Source organism: Pieris napi, chromosome Z, assembly GCF_905475465.1.
Source record: "Pieris napi chromosome Z, ilPieNapi1.2, whole genome shotgun sequence".
Classification (NCBI taxonomy): Eukaryota; Metazoa; Arthropoda; class Insecta; order Lepidoptera; family Pieridae; genus Pieris; species Pieris napi.
In genome coordinates, this window is record NC_062259.1 from 6,703,150 (window position 1) to 6,727,019 (window position 23,870).

General features: G+C 32.8%; 2 protein-coding genes across 2 annotated transcripts; both read left to right on the plus strand.

Moving 5' to 3' along the window:
- The first annotated feature begins 3,679 nt into the window (after positions 1-3,679).
- On the plus strand, positions 3,680-23,100 carry LOC125062529 (multidrug resistance protein homolog 49-like). Its single transcript, XM_047668528.1, has 25 exons — positions 3,680-3,805; positions 6,100-6,145; positions 7,273-7,469; positions 8,474-8,618; positions 10,071-10,171; positions 10,486-10,657; positions 11,373-11,497; positions 11,980-12,175; positions 12,320-12,731; positions 12,804-12,946; positions 13,358-13,566; positions 13,691-13,785; positions 13,959-14,135; positions 14,816-14,934; positions 15,439-15,579; positions 16,311-16,493; positions 16,901-17,104; positions 17,442-17,571; positions 18,123-18,318; positions 18,780-18,942; positions 19,163-19,357; positions 21,170-21,379; positions 21,736-21,882; positions 22,499-22,607; positions 22,955-23,100. The coding sequence occupies exons 1-25, from the start codon at positions 3,780-3,782 to the stop codon at positions 23,041-23,043; spliced, it is 3,930 nt and encodes a 1,309-aa protein (XP_047524484.1). The 5' UTR covers positions 3,680-3,779; the 3' UTR covers positions 23,044-23,100.
- LOC125062530 (NADH dehydrogenase [ubiquinone] 1 beta subcomplex subunit 7-like) lies at positions 19,365-20,470 on the plus strand. Its single transcript, XM_047668529.1, has one exon. The coding sequence runs from the start codon at positions 20,081-20,083 to the stop codon at positions 20,438-20,440; it is 360 nt and encodes a 119-aa protein (XP_047524485.1). The 5' UTR covers positions 19,365-20,080; the 3' UTR covers positions 20,441-20,470.
- Positions 23,101-23,870: the final 770 nt, after the last annotated feature.

Genomic DNA, 23,870 nt, shown 5'->3' on the forward strand with positions numbered 1-23,870 from the left:
TTCCATTTTATTAATAGAGTGACGCAAAGAATAAAAATTACAATGGGAAAATGAAATGCATTATGGTTTTCGAAAAACATATTTGAGGTCAAAGACGCCAGTACGACAAAACGTCAATTTCATATTATTTAATTATTTAAGGCATTAGACACCGAACCAGAAACTGCAAGAAACTCCATAGTTTCCCTTTTAAACGCCAAATAGGTATGCAAAAACTCTCTACAATTCATACAAGCCAGACTTTTAAGCAAATTTTTTAACAAAAATATTAACATGTGTGCTGTAAATATTTTTTTACAAAAAAAATCCAATCATCTATTACATTATTTGCAGTAAATATTTTTTTATTTATTGTTTGGAATCAACGTATTTTTAAAACATGTGGGATTTATTCATAAATAAACTAGTTGTGCAATAAGGAGATGATCATTTCAAAATCTTATGATAGATAACCAAATGCTTAATCATGGTCATAGTTAAGAATACTTATAAAATTGCAGGCGAACATTTTTGTTGTATGTACATACTTTATGGGATCATAAAGTTATACTGCTTGGTATCACCATATGGACAATAATAATTATGAAACAAACTTCGTTCATACAGAATATTTTTTGTGATACAAGATTATATATGGAAACTTGTTTGATTTGAGAATTGGTACTAAAATTTAACTTACGATTAAATTTTATTATTGATATTCAAATGTGTGTGAACCCATGATCACACTATCTCAATAATAACAGGACAGTACAAAAGTACCAATTGAAAAATGTATCGAATAATATTATAATATTTAAACGCTTCCTTTGAAATTAATCAAAACTGTTGTACGTGGCATTTTCTTAATATATTCAATAAATATTATAAACAAATACAATGTCTAAAACAAATACAGCTCTCAAAGGTTTATTGTGCAGCACACGATTGATTGAATCGCGCCATACGAGCTTTATTTCCTGGATATTCAACGGACTATTTTGTGAACGCTAACATGTCGAGACATTTTCAGTTTTTATTACATATGGGTATATGAAGGTATGGGAAGAAGTAAGTCCAAGACATATACTAAAAAAGTGCATTTATATATACCAACATCCCTGTTTCTATACAACAATTTATTCATACTATAGTTATTATATTTTGCAAATAACTTAATTAATGTTAGAATTTAAAGGATTTTAACGCGAATTTATAATAATGATCTTTCTATCCTCGACTGCTATCAAGTACAGGAACACATACACATACACATCGTGTAAAATCTCGATCGTATGTGCCAATTAATTCTTTTTTTTAATTTTTCTCTAACAGTTCAATGATTTATGTCGCGATGTCGACTACATTTATATCACCGACCTAATAAATAATAAAACTTCAATTGAGTCACTAGCACGAAGCGTGTCGCCTTTCGTTTAGGAAATAAACAAGATCTCATTGGCGCTATTGCTCATAATAAAATACTCAAGGCTCATAGCATTAATATTATGGCCTTCGCAATTACACTTAAACAATCAACGATATTTCTTTTTGAATTCCATGATGTTACCATATAATAAAACAGTAATAATAATATAGCCTTTAAATTCCGAAACTCTGTGGTTTTATATAGGTATATGAACTTTGTGTGCCTCTTGGCAAAGGCCTCCTCTAACCCTTTCCATTGTTCTCTATCTTTTGCGACTCTTCTCCAGATTAGCCTGCTGTTAGTTTCAGTTCGTCCTCCCATCTCTTGCATAATATTAAAACATTAATTGTATATTATTATTAATGTCTGGATGGTAGTTTTGATAAGGCCTGTGGATATGGTTAATTATTTTTTTTAGAATCATGCAAACGGGAAGGAGGATGTTAAGCGGTGATGTCCGCGGCCTATGGACACCAACAATGCCAGAGGGCTCACAAGTACGTTGCCAGCCTTATTGCGTTTGATATTAATGTCCGGGTTCTTCTTCCAATAAATAAGCAAAGAAGGAAGTTAACTAATAGTTCAAATGTGATATGGCTTCATCAATTTTATTTCTTCTAGATGATCTTGTCTTCTATGCCTAATCGACAATAATTTTAGTTCTAAGGCATTGTTTCCTTGTGGTTTCTTCTCATCCTATAAAAATTAATTATATTCCATTCAATAAAAAGTATATAGTACATAGTCAGTATTGGAAGACACCATCATAGGGTAGAGTACTCCGATTTTCAGGTGCTCAAAAGGTTTTAATAGCTTGATAATTAATATATAATAAATAATTTATATTTGGTTTTTCTATTTCGAAAATTATAATCATTGTTCTTTGGTAATCAAATATCAAATAATTTTGTAGACGCAACAATATCAATCTTAGTCCTCATTTAAGGTGTTTTAGATTAACCGTAATCATTATATGGAATATTTTGCGCTAATTGTATTTGTAGATCAAAAATCTTGTTTCAGTCATTGTCAGTATCGTCTTAAAACAGTTGTCTAATTTATGATTATGGTCTAAGATCCCGCTATACAACGACCTTTACCGAGATGCTTATTTAATGAAACTTATTTTATATATAATTTAATATGTCAATAAATATAATCCATATGGGTTGCCTAGCCAATTTCAGTCCAGAGTATTTTTAATTAATTTAAAAAAAAAATATTTTTTTTAAACATTTCACCGGTATGATTATTAGATAAATTCTATACCAATCGAAAGTATGAAGCCCATAGAATATGCAAAAGTTAGGTTGTTTTTAATTAATTAATTATTTATGTGTATATTTTTTATGTGACACTAAAGTATATATACATCTTTAGTATAAAAGAAGGTTTTAGTGATACATATATAATACTACCCTGATTAAAAATATTGATTGAAAAAAGTTCAAAAAATTTACTACATGCAAATTATAATTTTTTTTTTTTAATATTAATTAAACATACTCTGGACTGAAATTTGCTAGGCAACCCATATGGATTATATTTATTGATATATTAAATTAAATATAAAATAAGTTTCATTAAATAAGCATCTCGGTGAAGGTCGTTGTATAGCGGGATCTTATACTATTAGCTCACCATAACTTAAAGCAACTATGAAAGTCGACAAATCAGGATTACACCGGGTCTAATTAATAACTGTGGGATTAATATATAAACAAGACTATACTTTTGCCTTGATAACATTTTCATATTATAATGAATAAGTGTTACCCAGCGGTCAATAATCATTCTTATTAAAGACTGTGAAGGAGGTTGATACCTTGGAGTAACACATATAACAAAACCTACCCCTACAATCTTCTCTTACAAGAAATTATAGTTTCCGTGTAATAACGCAAACTAGTTGCTTTTTATTATAATATTCCTCATGTAGCTGAATCGCAGAGAGCCTTAGTAGTGGCTTCAACGTGCGACTCTCAACCCTGAGTCTAGTTCCTTTGCTTTGCAGTCTATGTGCGCATTTATCTCTCGTACAGTGAAGCATTTTAAGAAAACCGGTATTCATTAGACGCAAAAGTCTGATCTTCTACTTATTTTTTACAAAACAAGTAGTCAAGAAGAGACCCAGACCTAAAAGGTTTGATCTCTGTTCTTCTTAAATAGTTACATGCGAAAATTATCGCGCAGTATATGTAATCTTAATTAAATATTGTCTAAATGTCTATACGTAACATGCGTCGCTTCATATATAGAAGTGTCTCAGTTAATTTCATCGTAGTAAATAAACATTGCCCGTACATAACGTTGGTGGTTCAACGTTCCTATATCAGTTCTTTCATGTGAGCAGATAGTAACGTACGTCAAAATGGGATACAAGAAAAAAAAAGAAGTGTAAGTGATTTTTACAATTGCTTTGCGAATTTAATATTCCTTTAATGCGATATATGTATAAATGCGTGTATTAGCATAATATTTCGTTTACGATAAATTATGCTTATTGTATTGTTCAGTTATTAGAATTAATTATAATGATTGAACATTCTTTAGATTTCTTAGACATTATTTACATATTCAATTTCTCTTTTTTTAGTATTTTTTTGCAATAAAGGTATTTTTGTATGAATTTACATTATAAAAAATAGTTCCCACTCGAGGATTTGCATTTAAATTAATAATCACATTTTGTAATATAATATTATTTCTTTTAAAAGTTATGTATCGATACAAATAACTTATTTATTGGTTGGTAGAAGTTATTAAAGCCAAGAATCGTTATTTAGGAATAACTTATTTGGTTTGCTTTCGCGAGTATTTACAACAAAATGCGCTTTTTACCAATAGCGCCGGAGAGACACAAAGCAGTGATATGCTACACAAAAAATTATTGTTAATCAATAAGTGATTTATATTATAAACTATACACATTGAATACGTTATACATCACTGTTCCAAAGTCCAATTGATCTCGTTGTCAATTGATTTGTAATCATATGTACTGTTTTATTTACTTACCTAATCATAAAAACCTTATTCTTACTTCAGACTTACTAAGTTATATTCCTAAACTAGGTCTAGGCATCTACAGCTTTCTTTAATATATAATAGTAAAATTAAGGAGTCTGCCTATAACGTGATCGTGTTAGAAATACGAATGGTACGATTGTTGAAACGTCTCAAGTGCGATGTTTAATAGAATGCTTTCATAGAATGCTTATGGTATGAAGCGTTGTATTGGCACCTTAAGGTGCATTTCCTCGCTATATAGTAATGTTATGCGAGGTTTCTGCCAACCTTGGAGTTTCATGTATCAGGTACCTCTTTGATCAGCCTTCAATTCTGTAACTCACTTTTCGAACTCGCACAGCGGTTTTCGCAGCGGCGGTCGCTCTCAAATCAGTCGTGAAGCAGTCATTTTACGATTTGGCATTCTGGCATTCATTATTAAACAATAAACTACAAGCTCCCTCCTTATCGAAAACCGCTGTGCGAGTTCGAAAAGTGAGTTACAGAATCGCAAGGCAGTACTTATACACAAGCACTCACTACAGATGCCTGCTTGCATTTCTTATTTCCTTTTTAATTGTTTGACGATTATAGCAGTGTTAGCCTAGTGACTTCAGTGTGCGCATCTCATTCCTGAAGTCTTAGATTCAAACCCCGTCTATGCACCAATGGACTTTTCATGTGCGCATATAATACTCGCTTGAGTCGCTCGTAAGGTGAAGGAAAACATCGTGAGGAAACCGGCATGGTTTAGACCCTAAAACTAGGCGTGTGTCAGGCTCAAAACATCATCTTCAGAGAAACAAATGATCGCGAAACAAATAAGGAAATCTGACCAGGCCTTAAAAGGTTGTATACCCACAACTTTTTTAATGTGCCGGTAAATAATTAGACAAAATTTTATTTATATATTTTTAATATATTGCAATTCTATTCAGATGAGCGCATTCACAAGAAAATAACATAAGAGAATAGAGAGAGATACATAAGCGAGTCATTGATAATCCAAAAAATAGAATAGTAAAATATAACGAATCATGTTTGGGATAAAAATATTTCAAAAACAACTAATTTGCCGAATATAGACGTTACCCATATCGGTAATAATAAAATGAATTCATAAACATATATTTTGAATTAAATGCTTTACAAGCGATCATGCTGTAATAGCGATCTATAAAATTACGTTCAATTTACACGTGCTTATATAAGAGTTATAAAATGCGATGGTTATAAGTCGGGATTAGATTTGTCAACATACATCGTAATAATAGGTGTTACAGACAGATCTTTATTAGCGTAGATAGTGAAAATATACTAGGAAATCTACGGTATGTCTGATGTTAGAAATGTGAAATGTGCTTGAAGAATTTTAACAGCTCAACGATTTTGAAAACCTTTTGGGACGGGGCTACCTTGGTCGTAGCCTCAGACTTGTGTTTCTGTTTCCTTGATATTTTTTTTTTGTTGGTACCGATGATTTATCTCTCTCGAGAGAGAAATCCATTCATTATTTTAAATTTATCACGATTCATCGTGAAATAGAATTATTTCTAGTAGTGGTAGTAGGAATATTTCTATTTCAGAAACTGTAGGTTTGTAAGCAACCTTGCACACTTAATTTTTTGTGGGATATATTTTTAGAGTTTTTTTTATATTAAACTAAAGAAATTTTCTTACAGGAAGGAAGAAAAGCCAGACGAACCTTCGATTTCATATTTCCAAATTGTGAGTATCGAACATAATAAAAGTAAAACGCAAATTTATTACATTACTACATAACGTATCGAGTGCTTTTCTGTAGACCAAACGCTAAAACCAAAGCTTACACAATATGATTAGACAAATTACTATTTTTATTAACAAATTAAAGAGCTAATAAGATTTATGATAGTATTACAGCCCTTATCTTTTCCTCCGTAAATAAAATTATCTAAATGCTAAACGTGGTTTCACAATTTACGGTTCATTAATCTTTCTAATTAAATATTTCTTTCCTTATATGTAATGGTTATGTTGTAGGACATTTGATAATAAACGTAATTTCTGTATAAAAATTATTAAGCTCCTGAATCAATACAGTAAATAGTGAGGAGAACTAGTTATATGCTGAACAAATATAAAAATCTATGGAGCGGTTTATTGAAAAGCAAATCAGAGGGATTAAATAAATAATCTTTATATGTTTGCAAAGATATAATTTAATCTACTATGTAAACATTAATTAATACTGTGAAACATTTCAAGGCAAATTTGCGATGTATGGGTCTTTATGTATAACCATATCCCCAAAGGCTGAAAAAGCTGCCTTGCTTCCTTCATCGTTGTTCTAAATGCTATGTATTATGAAATAGAACATTTAACTGTTGTACTAAAAACAATAACTAACCATAAAATATAATAACTAAAATATATTATTAAAAGGAGTCCCTTTAGACAAGGTTCCGAAGATACTGGTAGAGTTCCCCCTTTGAATAGCGTGACTAATGCTTTGTCCGAGGTAGCTGCCAGCTCTTCGGTCTCCTGTGATGTCGACTAACCTTTTTGATATTTCCTTAAAAAGCCTTATAGCATAAGAACCCCACGGACCACGGGTCTCGACACCGAATGGGGCAAAATCATATTTGGAGCCTAGACCCCTATTTGCATGCTTTAATTTATTTTATTGTTTTTAGTTAAGAAAATTGTTAATTATTATTAACAATTTTCTTAATATTAAAGTGTAAGACTGTTTTACTTAATTGTATATTCATTGTCCTGGTACAGAAACAAATATTATTATTATAAGGGTGTTTACTGTGATAATCTAGTAAATTAAGCTCTTAAGAAATAAAAATATCATGAAATATTTATAGTATCGATACGGGAAATGGTACGAGTTACTCGCTACCACCATGGGTGTGCTGATGGGAGTGCTCAGCGGAGGTGGCGTCTGCTACAACTTGGCCCAATTTGGCGAATTGAGCACAGCCTTCGTGGAGAGAACAGCTCAACAAGATCAGCTATCAAGCTATTTACCTCTAACTAGTTTATTTGGTGGAGGCCGAAGACTGTAAGAATTCTAAATAATTTTGTTTAAAGTAGTAGTCAGTGATATCCTTTCAGACTGCTGGACCGATTAGGTTCGATTCACAACGGAATCCGATATTCCTGGTCAGGAATAACTAAAGCTAGCCAGCCTTTATTGACAACAATCTCAAATCCCAGGATGGTCTAAGATCCCGATATACAACGACCTTCACCGAGATGCTTATTTAATGAAACGTATTTTATATTTAATTTAATATGTCAATAAATATAATCCATATGGGTTGCCTAGCAAATTTCAGTCCAGAGTATTTTAATTAATATTTTAAAAAAAAATTTTTTTAAACATTTCACCGGTATGATTATTAGATAAATTCTATAACAATCGAAAGTATGAAGCCCATAGAATATGCAAACGTTAGGTTGTTTTTAATCAATTAATTATTTATGTGTATATTTTTATGTGACACTAAAGTATATATACATCTTTAGTAAAAAAGAAAGTTATAGTGATACATATATAATACTACCCTGATTAAAAAATTTACTACATGCAAATTATATATTTTTTTTTAAATATTAATTAATCATACTCTGGACTGAAATTTGCTAGGCAACCCATAAAGATTATATTTATTGACATATTAAATTAAATATTAAATACGTTTCATTAAAAAAGCATCTCGGTGAAGGTCGTTGTATATCGGGATCTTATACTAGGAGCAATATGTTAATCATCCGTGGAATGTTACGAAAACATCGATAGATAGAGATCGCATAAAATTGTCTATAAATAATATATTATGTAATACACATATTTTATTCAGGCGTATATGTTTAACCGAACTCAATGAGGCCTAAACAGACGGTAAATTTAAAAATCAATAAAAGGCGAGCTTCTATAACTCACATGGTGTATAATCTCCGGGATATAGACAAATCGCCAATCTGATTTACGACAAAACATTGTTAAAATCGTTTAACGTACCATTACGTAGTATGTTTGATAATAAGATTTCGTATTTTTAGAAACAATGCGTCACACGAAGAGAATATGGAGGCACTGGTTGAAGATGGTAAAGCGATGGCCATCGGTTTATTTGTGTCGGTGTTCGTCTCACTCGTTCTCTGCTTCATATCTGTATCTCTCATCAGTTGGAGTGCTTTGAGACAGGTAAGAAAATTAAAAAAGTAGATGCTAAGGTGCTAGGCCATCGATGGATTTACATTTTCAATGTAAATATCAGTATGTGGGACATAAATTATGTGTGCCCACAACCTGAATACTGATAGATTCTACCTACTTAACACACCGAAAAAATACGTGCACTTTAATCAAATTAAAGCTTTTCTTCTTATGTTACATGAATCAATAACCAAAATAGTTAATAATTGTTACATTCAATTGAAGAATCAGGGTTGTCACCGCCGCAAAAAGCTTGTGTCAAAATTAAAATACCTGTCAACATTATAAATGATTTAAATCCGAACCGATAAATTGTGAGCTAACCTACATACTTCAGCATCATACCCAAATATTATTTTAACTCCAACAATACGTACAGGTTAAAACATTTATAAAATAACATTCAATAGCTCCTAGAACTCTACAAACTCAATTCTTCATCATTGATTCTTTATTGTCTTGTATGAAAAGAATCAATGCTTATTAATTGGTTCTTGCCTTGAAGACAACTTTTGCAATTACTGACATAGCCAATTGTTTTAATTGGTGACCTTGATTTATGTTTACGAGCGCATCGCTTTAAACAGAAATTAATTTAATCTATTGAACACATGGTTAGCGTCGTAAATACTACTTTTTCTAGGTACTTTATGTACTGTTTGGATTTAAAAGCTTTCTTAGCACGTTTAGGATTTAAAAGCTTTCTTAGTAACATAAGTCTCTCAAGGGTCAAAGAAAATTAAAATCAACGAGTTTTAAAACTTATTCAATGTATAAAATTCGTTCGTTTCGTAATGCTTGAAGAGTTTTCTTTATAGATTCTTAAGCGATAATAGTAGATAATACAAAACCAATCGGTGAATAATGTTACATTTGTGTATTACTTAAGTTCGCCTATTATCTTTTATTAGATTGATTATATATGTTTCTATAGATGCTATTTCTTGTCACACTGTTGTTTTTACTAAGAAATAGCGTAATTTCTTCCGTCTAATAATTTAGTTTGAACAGTGTTGGCCTAGTGGCTTCAGCGTGCGACTTTTATGCCTGAGGTCGTAGGTTCGATCCCCTGCTATGCACCAATGAACTTTCTTTCTATGTGCGCATTTAACATTCGCTCGAACGGTTAGGGAAAACATGGTGAGGAAACCGGCTTGCCTTAGACCCAAAAAGTCGACGGCGTGCGTAAGGCATAGAAGGCTGAAACACGTACTTGCCTATTAGATGATAACAAATAATCATGAAACAGTTACAGAAATCTGAGGCCCAGCCCTAAAAAGGTTGTAGCGCCTTTGATTATTATTATTACTAATAATTTAGTTTCCATAACCGACGAGCACCTACCCCTTTGGGAAAAAGGCGTGAATATATAATATAATCGTAAATTACCTTTTAATTCATGTATTTTTTTTCATGATGTATGAATTTAATATTTTTTAGATTACTCGGATTCGTCTCATGTTCCTACAATCCGTACTACGACAGGATATGACTTGGTTTGATACTGATAACGAATTCAACTTGGCATCGAAAATGTCTGAGTAAGTTATAAACCATTTTATTATTTCAATAGTTACCACTGCATTTAGGTGTTTTTATGTTCTTTCCATAAAATATACTAATATTAAACAGAAGTTCAGAGGTAATGTACTGAGGCTAATTTCCTAGTACTTAACGAGTTACGGCTAGTAAACGTCGCGTCGCACTAATGGAGCACTCAAAAATCGACTACATGTCGACATCACCTACTTGCTTTTACAAATTACATGAAGATTCAACCGAAGGCAATGTTAAGGCCCATTGAATTATTAACGTTCCCATATTGTAAAATTCCACTAAATTGTATTCATTTTAGGAACATGATGAAGCTAAAGGAAGGTATAGGAGAAAAAGTAGGTGTTGTAGCAAATCTTGTTGGAACAGCGATCATTTGTCTCTGCCAATCATTCCCTCAAGGATGGGAATTGACGCTGGCGTGCGTGACTGTAGTACCCTTTTCAATTGCAGCCTCGGTTATACTATCAAATGTAAGTATTTGAACCATTCATCACTTTGTAAAATGAATATGAGAATAATAAGTTCAAAGGCAGGCATTAAAAAAATATGCATGGCTCTGAATGGAAGGAATGCCTTGAACATTAACGACAAACACGAAATTATAAATATGTGTAAGCATTACCACGGTGGTTGATCTTACTCAAAGATTTAAGTGTATGAAACGGAAAGTTTTGAATTAATTCCAAAAAATATTGTTTAGTTCATTCTATGAATCATAATCCATTTATGAATATAATTGTACATATTCTTTTTATTGGTTGAAAACAAAACAAGATACAAATACAGCGTTTCCCCATTGGGCACATTTGAACAAGTTTGATCTTTACCTTTTATAGAGTATTTTATATAAATAAAATTCTCGTGTCACAGTTTTCGTTGCCATACTCCTCCGAAACGGCTTGACCGATTTTGATGAAATTTTTTGTGCTTATCCGGTATCTATGAGAATCGGCCAACATCTATTTTTCATCCCCCTAAATGTTAGGGGTAGTCCACCCCTAAATTTTTTTATTTATTTTTTAGACAAAATTTTTAATTTTAATTTTTTTATGATACAACATTAAAAAATACATACAACCCCTAACTTTCACCCCTCTACGATCAACCCCTATTTTTTTATTATAAATGATATACATGTAAAACGACGTTTGCCGGATCAGCTAGTTTTATATAAATTTCTTCCAGTATCAAACGCGATCATCTCAACGTGAAATGGGCTTCTATAGTAAAGCGGGCAAACAAGCTGAAGAAGTGTTAAAGTCTGTTAGGACGATAGTGGCCTTTGGTGGAGAAAGCAAAGAGGTTGATAGGTATGTTTAAAAGTATTTATTGTAGATGTTGTGGACTTTTGATTGTCCAACACCCAGTACCTATCTTTATCCAAGCATAAGATTAGATTCATTTACTTTTCTGGTGTAAAACTATAGTTAATTGTTTATCTTTTTTCGTTTTATATGTAAGCACGCACACTTATACCTTATTAAAAATACAATTTCGCTACATCCTTTTAGGTTACTTACACTTGGTTACAGCCTTTTGTGTCTGATAGATATACCTTTTCCTCATTATATTTTCCTTTACCCTTTTAGCGAATGTTAGCTAACCTAGACGAAAGTTCACTGATGCACAGCCGAGGTTCAAACCTATGACTTCAGGGATAAGAGTCACACGCTGTAGCCAACACTCATCACTTACCTACATCGTATTAAATATCTTTTTAATGTGATCAAGTCTCCGCCGCTAAAGAAATTTAAGACCTGAAGTATATTGCCTGAAATTATTTAACATTTAGGTATCGTCGCCTTTTGGAGCCCGCCGAGAAGTATGGCCGAAAGCGTGGCTTGTACACTGGGCTAGGTACTGGATTCAATTGGGTTCTAACATACTCATTGAATGCAATTGGTCTCACTTATGGTACACGGCTAATACTCATCGATATGGACAAACCAACAGACGAAAAGAAATACCTTGTTGGTATAGTATTTAATGTAAGTATATATGCGTAATATCTACGAAATCTTCATCTTTCATTCAGTAAAATCACTGTTCAAGATTTTTTAGAGTTGAACGTATATGAACAAAGTATAAATTCTTCATTGACTTAGTTTGATACTATTATTTAATAATTTCAGATACTGTTCTCTGTGTATATGGCGACCCAGTCAATCACACTGTGTGTGCCCCATATGGAGATATTCGCTTCAGCTCGCGGTGCCGCAAGTAGTCTTTTTAGTTTACTGGAAAGGAAACCAATAATAGACAGCCTAGACGATGCGGGTCTCTCCCCCAGACGAGTAATAGGGGAGATATCTTTAGAAGATATACATTTCAGCTACCCATCTAGACCAGATGTCAAAGTTCTGAAAGGCTTTTCTCTAAATATAAAAGCTGGTGAATGTGTGGCACTTGTTGGATCCTCCGGTTGCGGTAAATCTACGATTCTACAACTCGTACAGCGACTATACGATCCAGAACTTGGTACAGTTAAAATCGATGGAAAGAATGTGAGGAATCTTAATTTAGGGTGGTTGAGGAGCTCTCTTGGTAAATATCCGTTTTAGTAAGACTATACGTAGAATAAATAAGTGTGATGTACATACATTTTAAATGTTTTAGGTGTTGTGGGTCAAGAACCAGTTCTATTCAAAGGCACAATTTTTGATAACATTGCGATCGGTTGTCCAGAAGCTACACGTGAAGACGTCCAGAAAGTTGCAGAAATGGCATACGCTCACGATTTCATTACTCATCTGGCAAATGTAATATATTGTTATTTACTTACAAAATAAGAACATGTGTGTACTTATGTACAATGAGTTAGAAGTTATACATATTTATATAGTTAGTTATACTTAAGATAAAAATCTTTTTAATTTTTTATGTTTCGCCTTATTCTACGGTTGTATAAACGACACTAACAATAGAAAGTTTTATTCTTATTATTATTCTTTACTCTATCTAGTTAATTAATTTTTTAAATCGCAAAAAAATATGTTTCTACATAATTAAAGAAATGGCCATTTTTTACTTAAAAATTCAGGATGCCGGATTTTTGTAACGGTGTGCGAGCGGATCGTAAAAATTTACTCTGATAATTTATCCCTAACGCGCCAAAAGAAGTATAACTTCAAAATAACTAACAATGTTCTCGCTTTTTACGGAATTTTCAGGGTTATGACACCGTTATAGGGGAGAGAGGAGCTTCACTATCAGGTGGACAGAAACAAAGGATAGCTATAGCGCGTTCACTTCTCAGGGAGCCAGCTATTTTACTACTGGATGAGGCAACTTCCGCTCTGGATCCTCATTCTGAAAAACAGGTTCAAGCTGCTCTTGACCGAGCAAGTTCTGGTCGCACTACACTGACTGTATCTCACAGGTTTGTTGCAAATATGTATCGTTTTAGTAGGGAATCAAGCTCACAGTAGGGGCCTTCTAAAAAGAGAGACCAGACTTTACAGCTGCTGGTTTGAAAACCATTAAAAATACGTATTTTTTTTCAGATTGTCAACTATTCTTAATGCTGATAGGATAATTTACATGGATCAAGGAGTTATTATGGAACAAGGGACACATGATGAACTCATGAAAGCCAAAGGTATCTTCATTTATTCAAAGAACGATACCTTTATTTTAAACGTACTTTAATCATGTTAAGATTCTAGAACATCAATAGTTCAAAAGTAAACCTCTGAAAAAGTCGATATTGTCACTTGAGATAGGAATTTGATTCAATTCGGTGTATAATAAAATAGAAAAATCATCCTTAAGGTCACTATTACAAGCTTGTTACAAATGGCAACGAGAACAAAGAGCCAGATGTTATCGATACCTTAAAAGAAGAGGACGTAGAAAATGGTGATGCCAATGAAGTTTCCTTGACTCCGCGACATGATGTAAAGCGAAGATCAACGAAGAGGATTATAAGACATCATTCGATTAAGCGAGGTAATATACCAATAAAATAACTACTTATTTAAAATATTGCTTTATGTAATGAATATGTTGTCGGTGCTTCCATTTGTGTTTAACTTTTTAACTGTTAAACATTTTTAGGCCGCATTAAAAATTACACTTAATTTACATATATACAATTATACACTTTTCAAATTAAAAGCATATGCGAATAAATTGACTTGCTAAAGCTTCTTTGGAAAAAAGGCTGTACCTTTGTACTTTGATACACCATTATATCAAAGAGCAGTGTTGGTCTGTGAACTGCCTTGCGATTCTGTAACTCACTTTTCGAACTCGCACAGCGGTTTTCGCAGCGGCGCGGTGAAGCAGTCATTTTACGATTTGGCATTCTGATAAGGAGGGAGCTTGTAGTTTATTGTTTATCAGAAAGCCAAATCGTATCGCCCACTGCGAAAACCGCTGTGCGAGTTCGAAAAGTGAGTTACAGAATCGCAAGGCTGATACCTAACACTGTTCGTTCCGTGCCGCTAATGGCGACGCAAACTATGACCGTATTCGGAATCCCTTCTCACTCAAATGATGTGTCAGGCACAAAAGACTAATCATCTATTTTCGTTTAAAAGTAATAAAACAATGAAATCTGAAACGAAGACCAATAAAAGGTTTGTAATTATTTAATTGATATTTAATTAGATCAATGATTTTTTAAGATTCACACGACTGGATGACTCCCCGCGGTTCTATTTCTTCAGTTATATCTACAGGCTTACAAAATTTCATATACAACAATGATTATGAATCTGAAGAGGAAGATAAAGGCGATGAAGAGGTAAATCAGTTGAAGTAAATAATAATAAACACTTTATTTACATTGTATTGTAAAAATTATAAAACAGAAAATCAAATGGTTGATCTGACAAAATCGAGTTTCTACCAGACTCAATCGTTAAGATATTATCTCAAAATTTAAGGGTTAAAGCAAGTCTACTACATAACTTAGAATTGAGTTTTGGTACAACGTAATTCCAAGTTTGAAAAATTAGCTACATACATTGCAAGAACGACGTCAATAGGATTTCGTCTTTAGATGAGATTATTTAGATCCATCTATGGTTACTATGTCAGCCTATTAAATTAATAACTGAGATAATCTTTGAAATTGGTATTGATTTTACAAAGTAGCGGGGCTGAGGCTCTATTTTATAAGTGATAGGCATACCTTTATATTTCACATATAATTTTTGTCTTCTAGGTTACGTTATTATTTATTTACTCACGCGTTCATTTAAAGTGAGTGATATTTAAAAATTAATGTATCTTAAAAATCTTTCAGGAAATAAAAGCCCTTAGTGATTGGCAATTAATGAAATTAAATTCTCCCGAATGGCTGTATATTGTTATCGGTTCGATAGCTGCGTTCGCGCAAGGTACCTGTTTTCCGGTCTTCGCTTTGCTATTCGGTTACACGGCTGGGGTACGTATTCAAAGACATAAAATAAACTGTAGTTGAGTGAGTTGTATGATGAGTAAGATGTTTGACTTAATATTTTTCCGAATACGATAAGGAACCGACTGTCTCATAAACAAACTTATCGTTTTATACTTTTTATTTAAGAACCCTCAACCATAATTTAATTCAAGTAATCTGTAATCAAACAATTGACAGACTCAAGTCAAGCTTAAGCTCTGTCAATCGTCAAGATTATCACTTATGAAACATTTTGAATTATGAGCCTATTAACCTTACTCAGAGTAGTTCAAATTACTTCATCAATAGTTTACCGTTTCCTTACCCCATTGAGTAAAGAGTTAAATAATTATATATAAACAGGATCTTTCAATGCTTCCTTAAATCAGTCATCCATGTTTCGCACTAAGGTTTTTTTATTACTAAAGAACTATTACAACTTAAATCTCATTATGAAGGTATCCTATTCAATAAGAGGAACTACCCCCTTAGTATGTTAAATTTCAATCGTTTTTTGACATAAGCGAAACAAACTTAGCGCAAAGTTTCGATTTCGAATCTTAGGTTCAGATCCTGCTTTGAGACGAACTTTGAACAGATATTAAACTTTAAAGTGTATTAAAATAAAATAAACTAAGGATCCCTTTTGGTCATCGTTCTATAAGTTCTTTAATTTTAGATACACACAGATATCAACAATTATTTTATACTTCCAATAAAATAATTGAATTTTTCAGATTTTCGTTTTACAAGATCGTAACGAGATTGTATATTTGGCGGATATGTATTCGGGACTTTTCATAGTGGTTGCGGCAGTTGCTGGCCTATCTATGTGTCTACAGAGCTTTACATTCACTAGTGCAGGACTCAAAATGACAACACGGCTTAGATATCAGTACTTCGGGGCACTTTTGAGACAGGTAAATTGTGCAAAGACTATCATAGGTTATTATTAGACCAGTGTTAAACGTGCCATGGAGTCACGACTTAAAATCCCTCTCATACTAATGGCGCTACAACCTTTGTACCAGGCAAGTAGGTGATCAACCGTCTGTGCCCGACACACACAGTCGACTTTTTGGTTCTGAGCAATGCCAGTTTCCTTACGATGTTTACCTTCACCGTACGACTAACGAGTGATAATGGGCACATAGATAGAAACTCCATTGGTGTACAGTCAGGGACCGAACCTTCGGCCCCAGGGATGAGTGTCGCAAGCCACTGGGTAGAAAATCCATCTAATGCACATAACATATTTTTTCTCTTTGAGCAACGACAGCTGATCATCCAACTACCGAAGAAACTTAAAAGTATTTTATTCATACAGGAAATCGGTTTCTTTGATAAAGAAAAGAATACCGTTGGTTCTCTTTGCGCCAGGCTAAGTGGAGATGCAGCCGAGGTCCAAGGTTCCACTGGACTTAGAACTGGTCTCATTATACAAGGAACCAGCTCTGTTGTGGTCGGATTTATAATGGCTATTTGCTATAATTGGAAGCTTACACTGGTCGGCACAGCTTTCTTACCCTTGGTGAGTAGTTTAGCGATCCATTTGCCATGTATATTATTTCTAGGAAACATATTTTAGTTCAATAAAACTAACTAACTATAATAAAAAATAGGGGTTGATGGTAGACGGGATTATATGTATTTTTGTATCATAAAAAAATTGTCTAAAAATTAAAAAAGAAAATTTAGGGGACCACCCCTAACATTTAGGGGTTTGAAAAGTAGATAGTAGCCGATTCTTAGACTTACTGAATATGCACAAAAATTTTCATAAGAATCCGTCGAGCCGTTTCGGAGGAGTATGGGAACGCACATTGTGACACGAGAATTTTATATAATAGATATTGTGCACATTACAGATGGTTGGCAGTATTTGGCTAGAAGGTAGAGTTTCACAAAAATCACAATCGGACGAGCGTGACGCAATGGAGTCAGCTACTTCTATAGCCACTGAGGCAGTCGTCAGCATTAAAACTGTTCAGAGCTTAGGTAGGATATTACTAGTGTTAGTTCAAGTTAGTGTTAAGTGCTAGTGGTAAGTGAATAAACTCGTAGAGACTGTACGTATAGCGTTGTTAAACACTGTCTTATTTTAAATATCTTTTTTAGTTAATTAGTTTAGACTTAAATTGCTTATTAGTTCTATTGTATACAGACATTAAATTTTTTTTAACAAATTAACACCATGTATTTATAGCATACTAGCTGTTCACTGCCACGCTTCGCTGTCGCACATTGTGATTGAATAGTTGAGAAATGAGAAACAAAACAAAGAAAACATTTCGTATAAGTTTAATTTTGGAATACTTGTGGAAAAAAAAATTATGAAAAAAAAAACAAAAAAATTATAAAAACAATCCTTGATATCATGCTAAAATTTCAGCTCGATCGGTGCAGAACTTTTTGATTTTTTGAAGCGTAAATAAACCAACATAACATTTATATATATATATATATATATATATATATATATATATGTACGGCACGCTTATGGTGCCTACATTTCACAAGTCAGCTAAGACAAATATATCCTCTTTCAGGTATTGAGAAGATTTTCCTAAAGAAATTCCACGATGCGTTACTTGAATCATGCGTAGCTGTGGCTGCTAAAACTAGATGGAGGGGTATAGTACTAGGTCTGGGTATATATATCCCGTTTATGTCCTACTGTTCAGCTACCGTGTATGGTACTATACTTGTGGCGTACGAAGGGCTACCATACAATATTGTTTTGCTGTAAGTGTGATAATTACTTAATATGTATTTATGTTTTTCCATACTAATAAAGGAGTTTACTTATTTTTAATTACTAGACTCCGTTTTCATTTTATATATGTGTGAGTAGATATATACATCTAATATATATTTAATAAAAGACACAACATCAATAATGCCATTACTTTGTGATGGTTAAACAGCTTATTTAAATGACGCACTGTGGTGCGATAAAGCTGTTTATATGAATTATAATTTATCACGACGAATATGCTTAAGGCAAAGTTGGAGTATGAACACAACTTTATACTTCGGATAATTCCTAAAATAATATGAGAAAAAAGTAATTCTCATTTTTCTATTAATGTATATAAATTGAGAGCCTAAGCGAAGTTCTATCTTATTCATATTATAACACTTTTCAATAGTAGAATTCAAACTAAATCTTGCTAATAGTGGTGTTTCTCGTGTATGTATTACAGGGTCAACGAAGCTCTCATGTACGGAGCATATATGTTGGGACAGTCTCTTGTTTACGCACCCAGTTTTAACTCAGCCAGAGCTTGCGGGGCCCGAATATTATCAGTTATCAACAGAGAACCAAAAGTTCAAACCAAACCGGGTATCAAAGACAGGAAGGAATGGGTAAGTCTAATTAATCTATAATTTTTTAAATATTCCCTTTGCGTTTTTTAAATGTGTGTCTTGTTTTTGATTCATTAGCATTTCATATTATAAGCGAAATAAAATTTATATTTTAAAATTTAAAAAACGTTTCCTAAACCTAATATTTACGGCCAGGTCCCGAAAAAACTCGTTTCATTAAGTGAAACTTGAAGCAATTTTTAATTATTATTACTTTTAGACTGCCACTGGAAATTTCTCTATTAAAGAAGTGGAATTCTCATATCCAACTCGACCAAATCAACGTATATTAAAAGGGGTCGACCTTAAAGTGGAAGCTGGAAAGACCGTCGCTCTAGTTGGTTCCTCTGGTTGCGGAAAATCTACCATATTACAACTTTTCCAGCGTTTCTACGACCCTGATACTGGAACCATCGTATGTATTTATAACAACTAGTTGTACAATTATTATATCTATAATAAATAATTGTATAGCATTTTTTACAATGATAGCTTCACACAACGTCGTTTTTTGCGTATCAATTGTCTTAGATTTCTGTATCTGTTACCTGATATTTTTTTTTCAAATAATCAAGTAGGTCATCGGCATTGTGTGTATAACACACGCTGTCAACTTTTCGGATCTAATTTTGGTCTCCTCACCATGTTTTTCTTCACTGTACGACAAGTAAATGATACATAAGAAAAAAAAATTATAAAAAATCCGTTAGTTGTGCGGGTATCGAACCTGCGAAGTCCGGGGTGGAAGGCATGTTCAAGCTGGCTACTTTAAGAGCAGCCGCCGAGAGCCGAATAGTATTAATATTATTACCTTTATTTCTTGATCATATAAACCTTTTTTCATAATAATTTTTTACGATAAATTAAGACTCGCTTTTTAATTAAACAAATGACGTTTAGTGCAATTTATTATTAATATTGTACTAGATTAGAATTTACCGGTGTCTTCGTAAAAATTATAAAAGGCTTTAAAAAAGAAAAATCTAAATACGTCATGAGAAAAGTTTAAATAAGCTCTATGACCAATTATTATTGAATATCCTTTTTAGTACTAAATAAAATTTGATTAGCGCGTCAATTTGACAGTAAATACTAAAGTTATAAACACATTACAAATACATACATTACAAATATTTTAATGGGTCAGATATTGGGAACTTGGAACACTCGACATCTTGGTCTTAAAATGGACGACAAGCCAACGTTTGGCGAAACGGCTGGTTTTAAATATTCTAGGACGAAACGGGCGCCTTGTGTAGAAGAGAATCATTTGATATCAGCAAAAATTCCACCAAAATACAGAGACTACTGCGCGCATTGTTTGCTTGAATATAATGCGTGTCGATACAAAAATTGGCCGTTACCCTATAAGTGTGCTCACGAGAAACACAATTATCTTAACTGTGAGAAGGACGATTATGTTATAAGGATGAAGGAATTCGAGAGAGAAAGAAGACTACGCGAACGCGAAATAAGACTACAAAAGACAAAGGCTTAGTTTATGATAATAAATTTTTAATGTTATTTATTTCTGATATTTTTATTGGCAGCACAAAAACTAAATCACTGTTGTCTCTTGCCGTCAAATTCAGTTTACCCTGTTATGAAAAGACACATGAGCTTATTAGTTGGTGCAAGAAGCCGAATTAATTTCTTTAATCAAGATGCTTTAAATAAAGAAATAACGAATTATTACCGCGAGTTAAAACTTAATTAGAATTGTCTAGGAATACTATACTATACTATCAGTATGCAAATTTTAGATAGACTGATATTTGAGTCTTACAATACAATAGGTTATTGGTTAAAAAGGTATTTTTTATTTATTTAAAATTGTAACAAAAATTCATGGGATGGTAGAACATATTGGAATTATATACTTGAACAAAAATATTTCGGGAATACACGGTATTAGAAGTATAGCTACATAACCTTCATGATATACACCAATTGTGGTTTTCACCATAAATTCACCTGCGCCAAATTACGATCTCCAAAAGGGCTTATATAATTAGGAATGTTCCCTTGATTTTCTTATTTATATTCCCTCTAAAACTTTCATTATCAGTCCAGTCGTCTGAGCAATCGATATATAAAAAGTCTCCAACGAATTCAGAAAGTATTTGACTCGGCTGAACTTGTATAAAATAGTGTTTTGATCACTACAATTATTCTGTGTTTTAACTTAAAAATTTATGAAATTATAGCTATACGTATTTTTCATTAGGAACTGGATGGACGTGATATCCATGCTGGTCTAACTCTGCCTCGCTTGAGACGTCAACTCGGCGTGGTCCAGCAGGAACCAGTACTCTTCGACCGAACCATTGCCGAAAACATCGCATATGGAGACAACAACCGGAAAGTTACCATGCATGAAATAATTGCAGCAGCAAAAGCGGCGAATATACACAATTTCGTTGTTTCCTTACCTAAGGTTTGTATAAAATTAATCCAGAAGTCAAGATAAATGCATTTTTTGTTTTTTGATGAAATATCTTTCATAGATAGGTCAGAAATAACCAAGAGAATGTTGACATTAGCTAAGGATTTTAATAAAGCTAAAATATATTTGTGAGAGGGCCCGTAACCCCTAAAGCGGCATAGACGGACCATATGTCAAGACCGACTGCTTTACTTTACCTCCGTATGTGATTTTGTAGTTATGTGAACCTGCGTTGTAAAAACAACAATTTTTATCCGTGAACAATATCAATTTATATAAGAGTATTAAAAAATAGTGTGACTTGTTACTCCATTTATGTGCAGAAATAATAAATGACTTTAACACAGGGCTATGACACAAACCTTGGAGCAAATGGCGCTCAATTATCCGGTGGGCAAAAGCAAAGAATTTGTATCGCCAGAGCTCTGATACGGTCACCGCGACTCCTCCTGCTGGATGAAGCGACATCAGCTTTGGATGCTAACAGTGAACGCGTAAGTATAAAATAAATTCTAGGACATCCAAACCAAAACGTTTGAGTCGATTGTTGGCCAATGCTGTATTGCCATACCTTGTATTATTATCCATTACTAGCCGGCCTGGCGAACATCGTACTGACTAACAGTCGATTCTTTACTTTTTTTTTAATACTTATCCTGCTATTCGGGACACCGGTCTAGCTAGTAAGATAAAAAAAAGAAAGTTGATAATACAACAAATACATTATGTCAAAAAATCAAAATTTGCCTTCCCGGAACCCCTCCACTAACACTTGAACTTTATGATACGGTATTAAAGTTCAAATTGCCTTTAAATATTATTACGAATATTATGTATGGGAATATAGAAAAGTTTTGTTTTTAGACTTTTTCACTCAATTTTTTCTTATTTTTTCTCTCCGTAAGAACCATCCTCGTACTTCAAGGAATATTATAAAAAAAGAATCAGACAAATCGGTCAAGCCGTTTTCATGTCATGTCGTGGCAACGGAAAACGGGTTTCATTTTTATATATATAGATTTGTGAAACTAATTTATTTATACAGGTATTAAATAATCCCACCGGTGTCACAAAAACTATGTTTAACTAATTTTATATCAACATTTGCAGGCGGTGACTGAAGCTTTAGAGAAAGCTGCTAAAGGACGTACATGTATTACAATCGCGCATCGGTTATCGACCATCAAAGATGCAGACTTGATATGTGTTGTTGATAAAGGTAAGATTATGATATTAGTAATCATTGAGCCAGGTTATAAATACATGGCATATTATTAATATATAATATTGATTCACGGGGACACAATAATTGTTCATGGTAGTAGAAAAGGCCAAGCACAATCCCTTTAAATTCTCAAATGTGCGTCTGTGTAAAACATTTAGCCACATTTTATGTGATTAGTACATAATAAATACATTTAAAAGAGAAGGCATCTGTTCTCATACTGTTAATGTCGATTGTTGAGTTCACTTTCGGAATCGTATCTTCATAGGCACGTTTGGGTAAATATCGCTGCCCATTTGAAATAGTAAAATGGCTTAACAGGGATATAAATTTTGTTTCAGGAAAAATTGTTGAACGCGGTTCTCATACGGAATTGATAAATCTGAAAGGTTACTACTGGAGGATGGGCAAAGGTCAACAGATGGCTTAAAATAACCAAAGTTTATCCTAAGTATTAAGTTAAGTTATAATAAAACAATCGAATAAATTTTGACGTTTATTTAATTACATCGAGGTTCCTACTACAAAATTCTCCTTATTAACCCTGTTTTAGACTGGCTTCTTAGTTTCTTACCCGTAACTGCTGGCTTTCATCTTTTTCTTTTACAATCAAATTGATTACGAACCTGACGAAGTATGGACACATTCGAAAAATTTATACATTACAAAGTCATACTATTTTTAATTATTCAACGCCGTTAATGCTTATACACGTAGAACACATACATATATTCAATTTTTATTTAACACCAAAAAAATATACGATTTCTACTTAAGGACCTGATTTCTCTAACAAATATAAAATATTACCTTGAGTTTTAAAATATATTTTTACCGTTGAGGAGTAACATATCAATACTTTCGATAATTTTTTTCATAAACACATTTAGAATGTATATTTTTTATGAATACTCAAGGATATTTTAAATTTTTTCAAAAATACTATAAAATAATATCAATGTTCACCTATTTGGTGTAGCTTTACTATACGAAATAATAAAATGATGGCAAGTAAAAAGCTAAACAAATTAAATAACAAAATTATAAACTCTAAATAGGGTTCAATATGCACCAAAAAAACATTATTTTATGTTCATAGAAACTATTGTATACGACACATTATACTTAATCTACAACGAACAACATTCAGTTAAATATATGATAATGCAAAAAAAGTTAACGAAAAATAAAATTTAATAAATTTAATTTATTTATAAGTAAGAAGTATAATTTAGTGCATAAACGTAAAAAATGTAT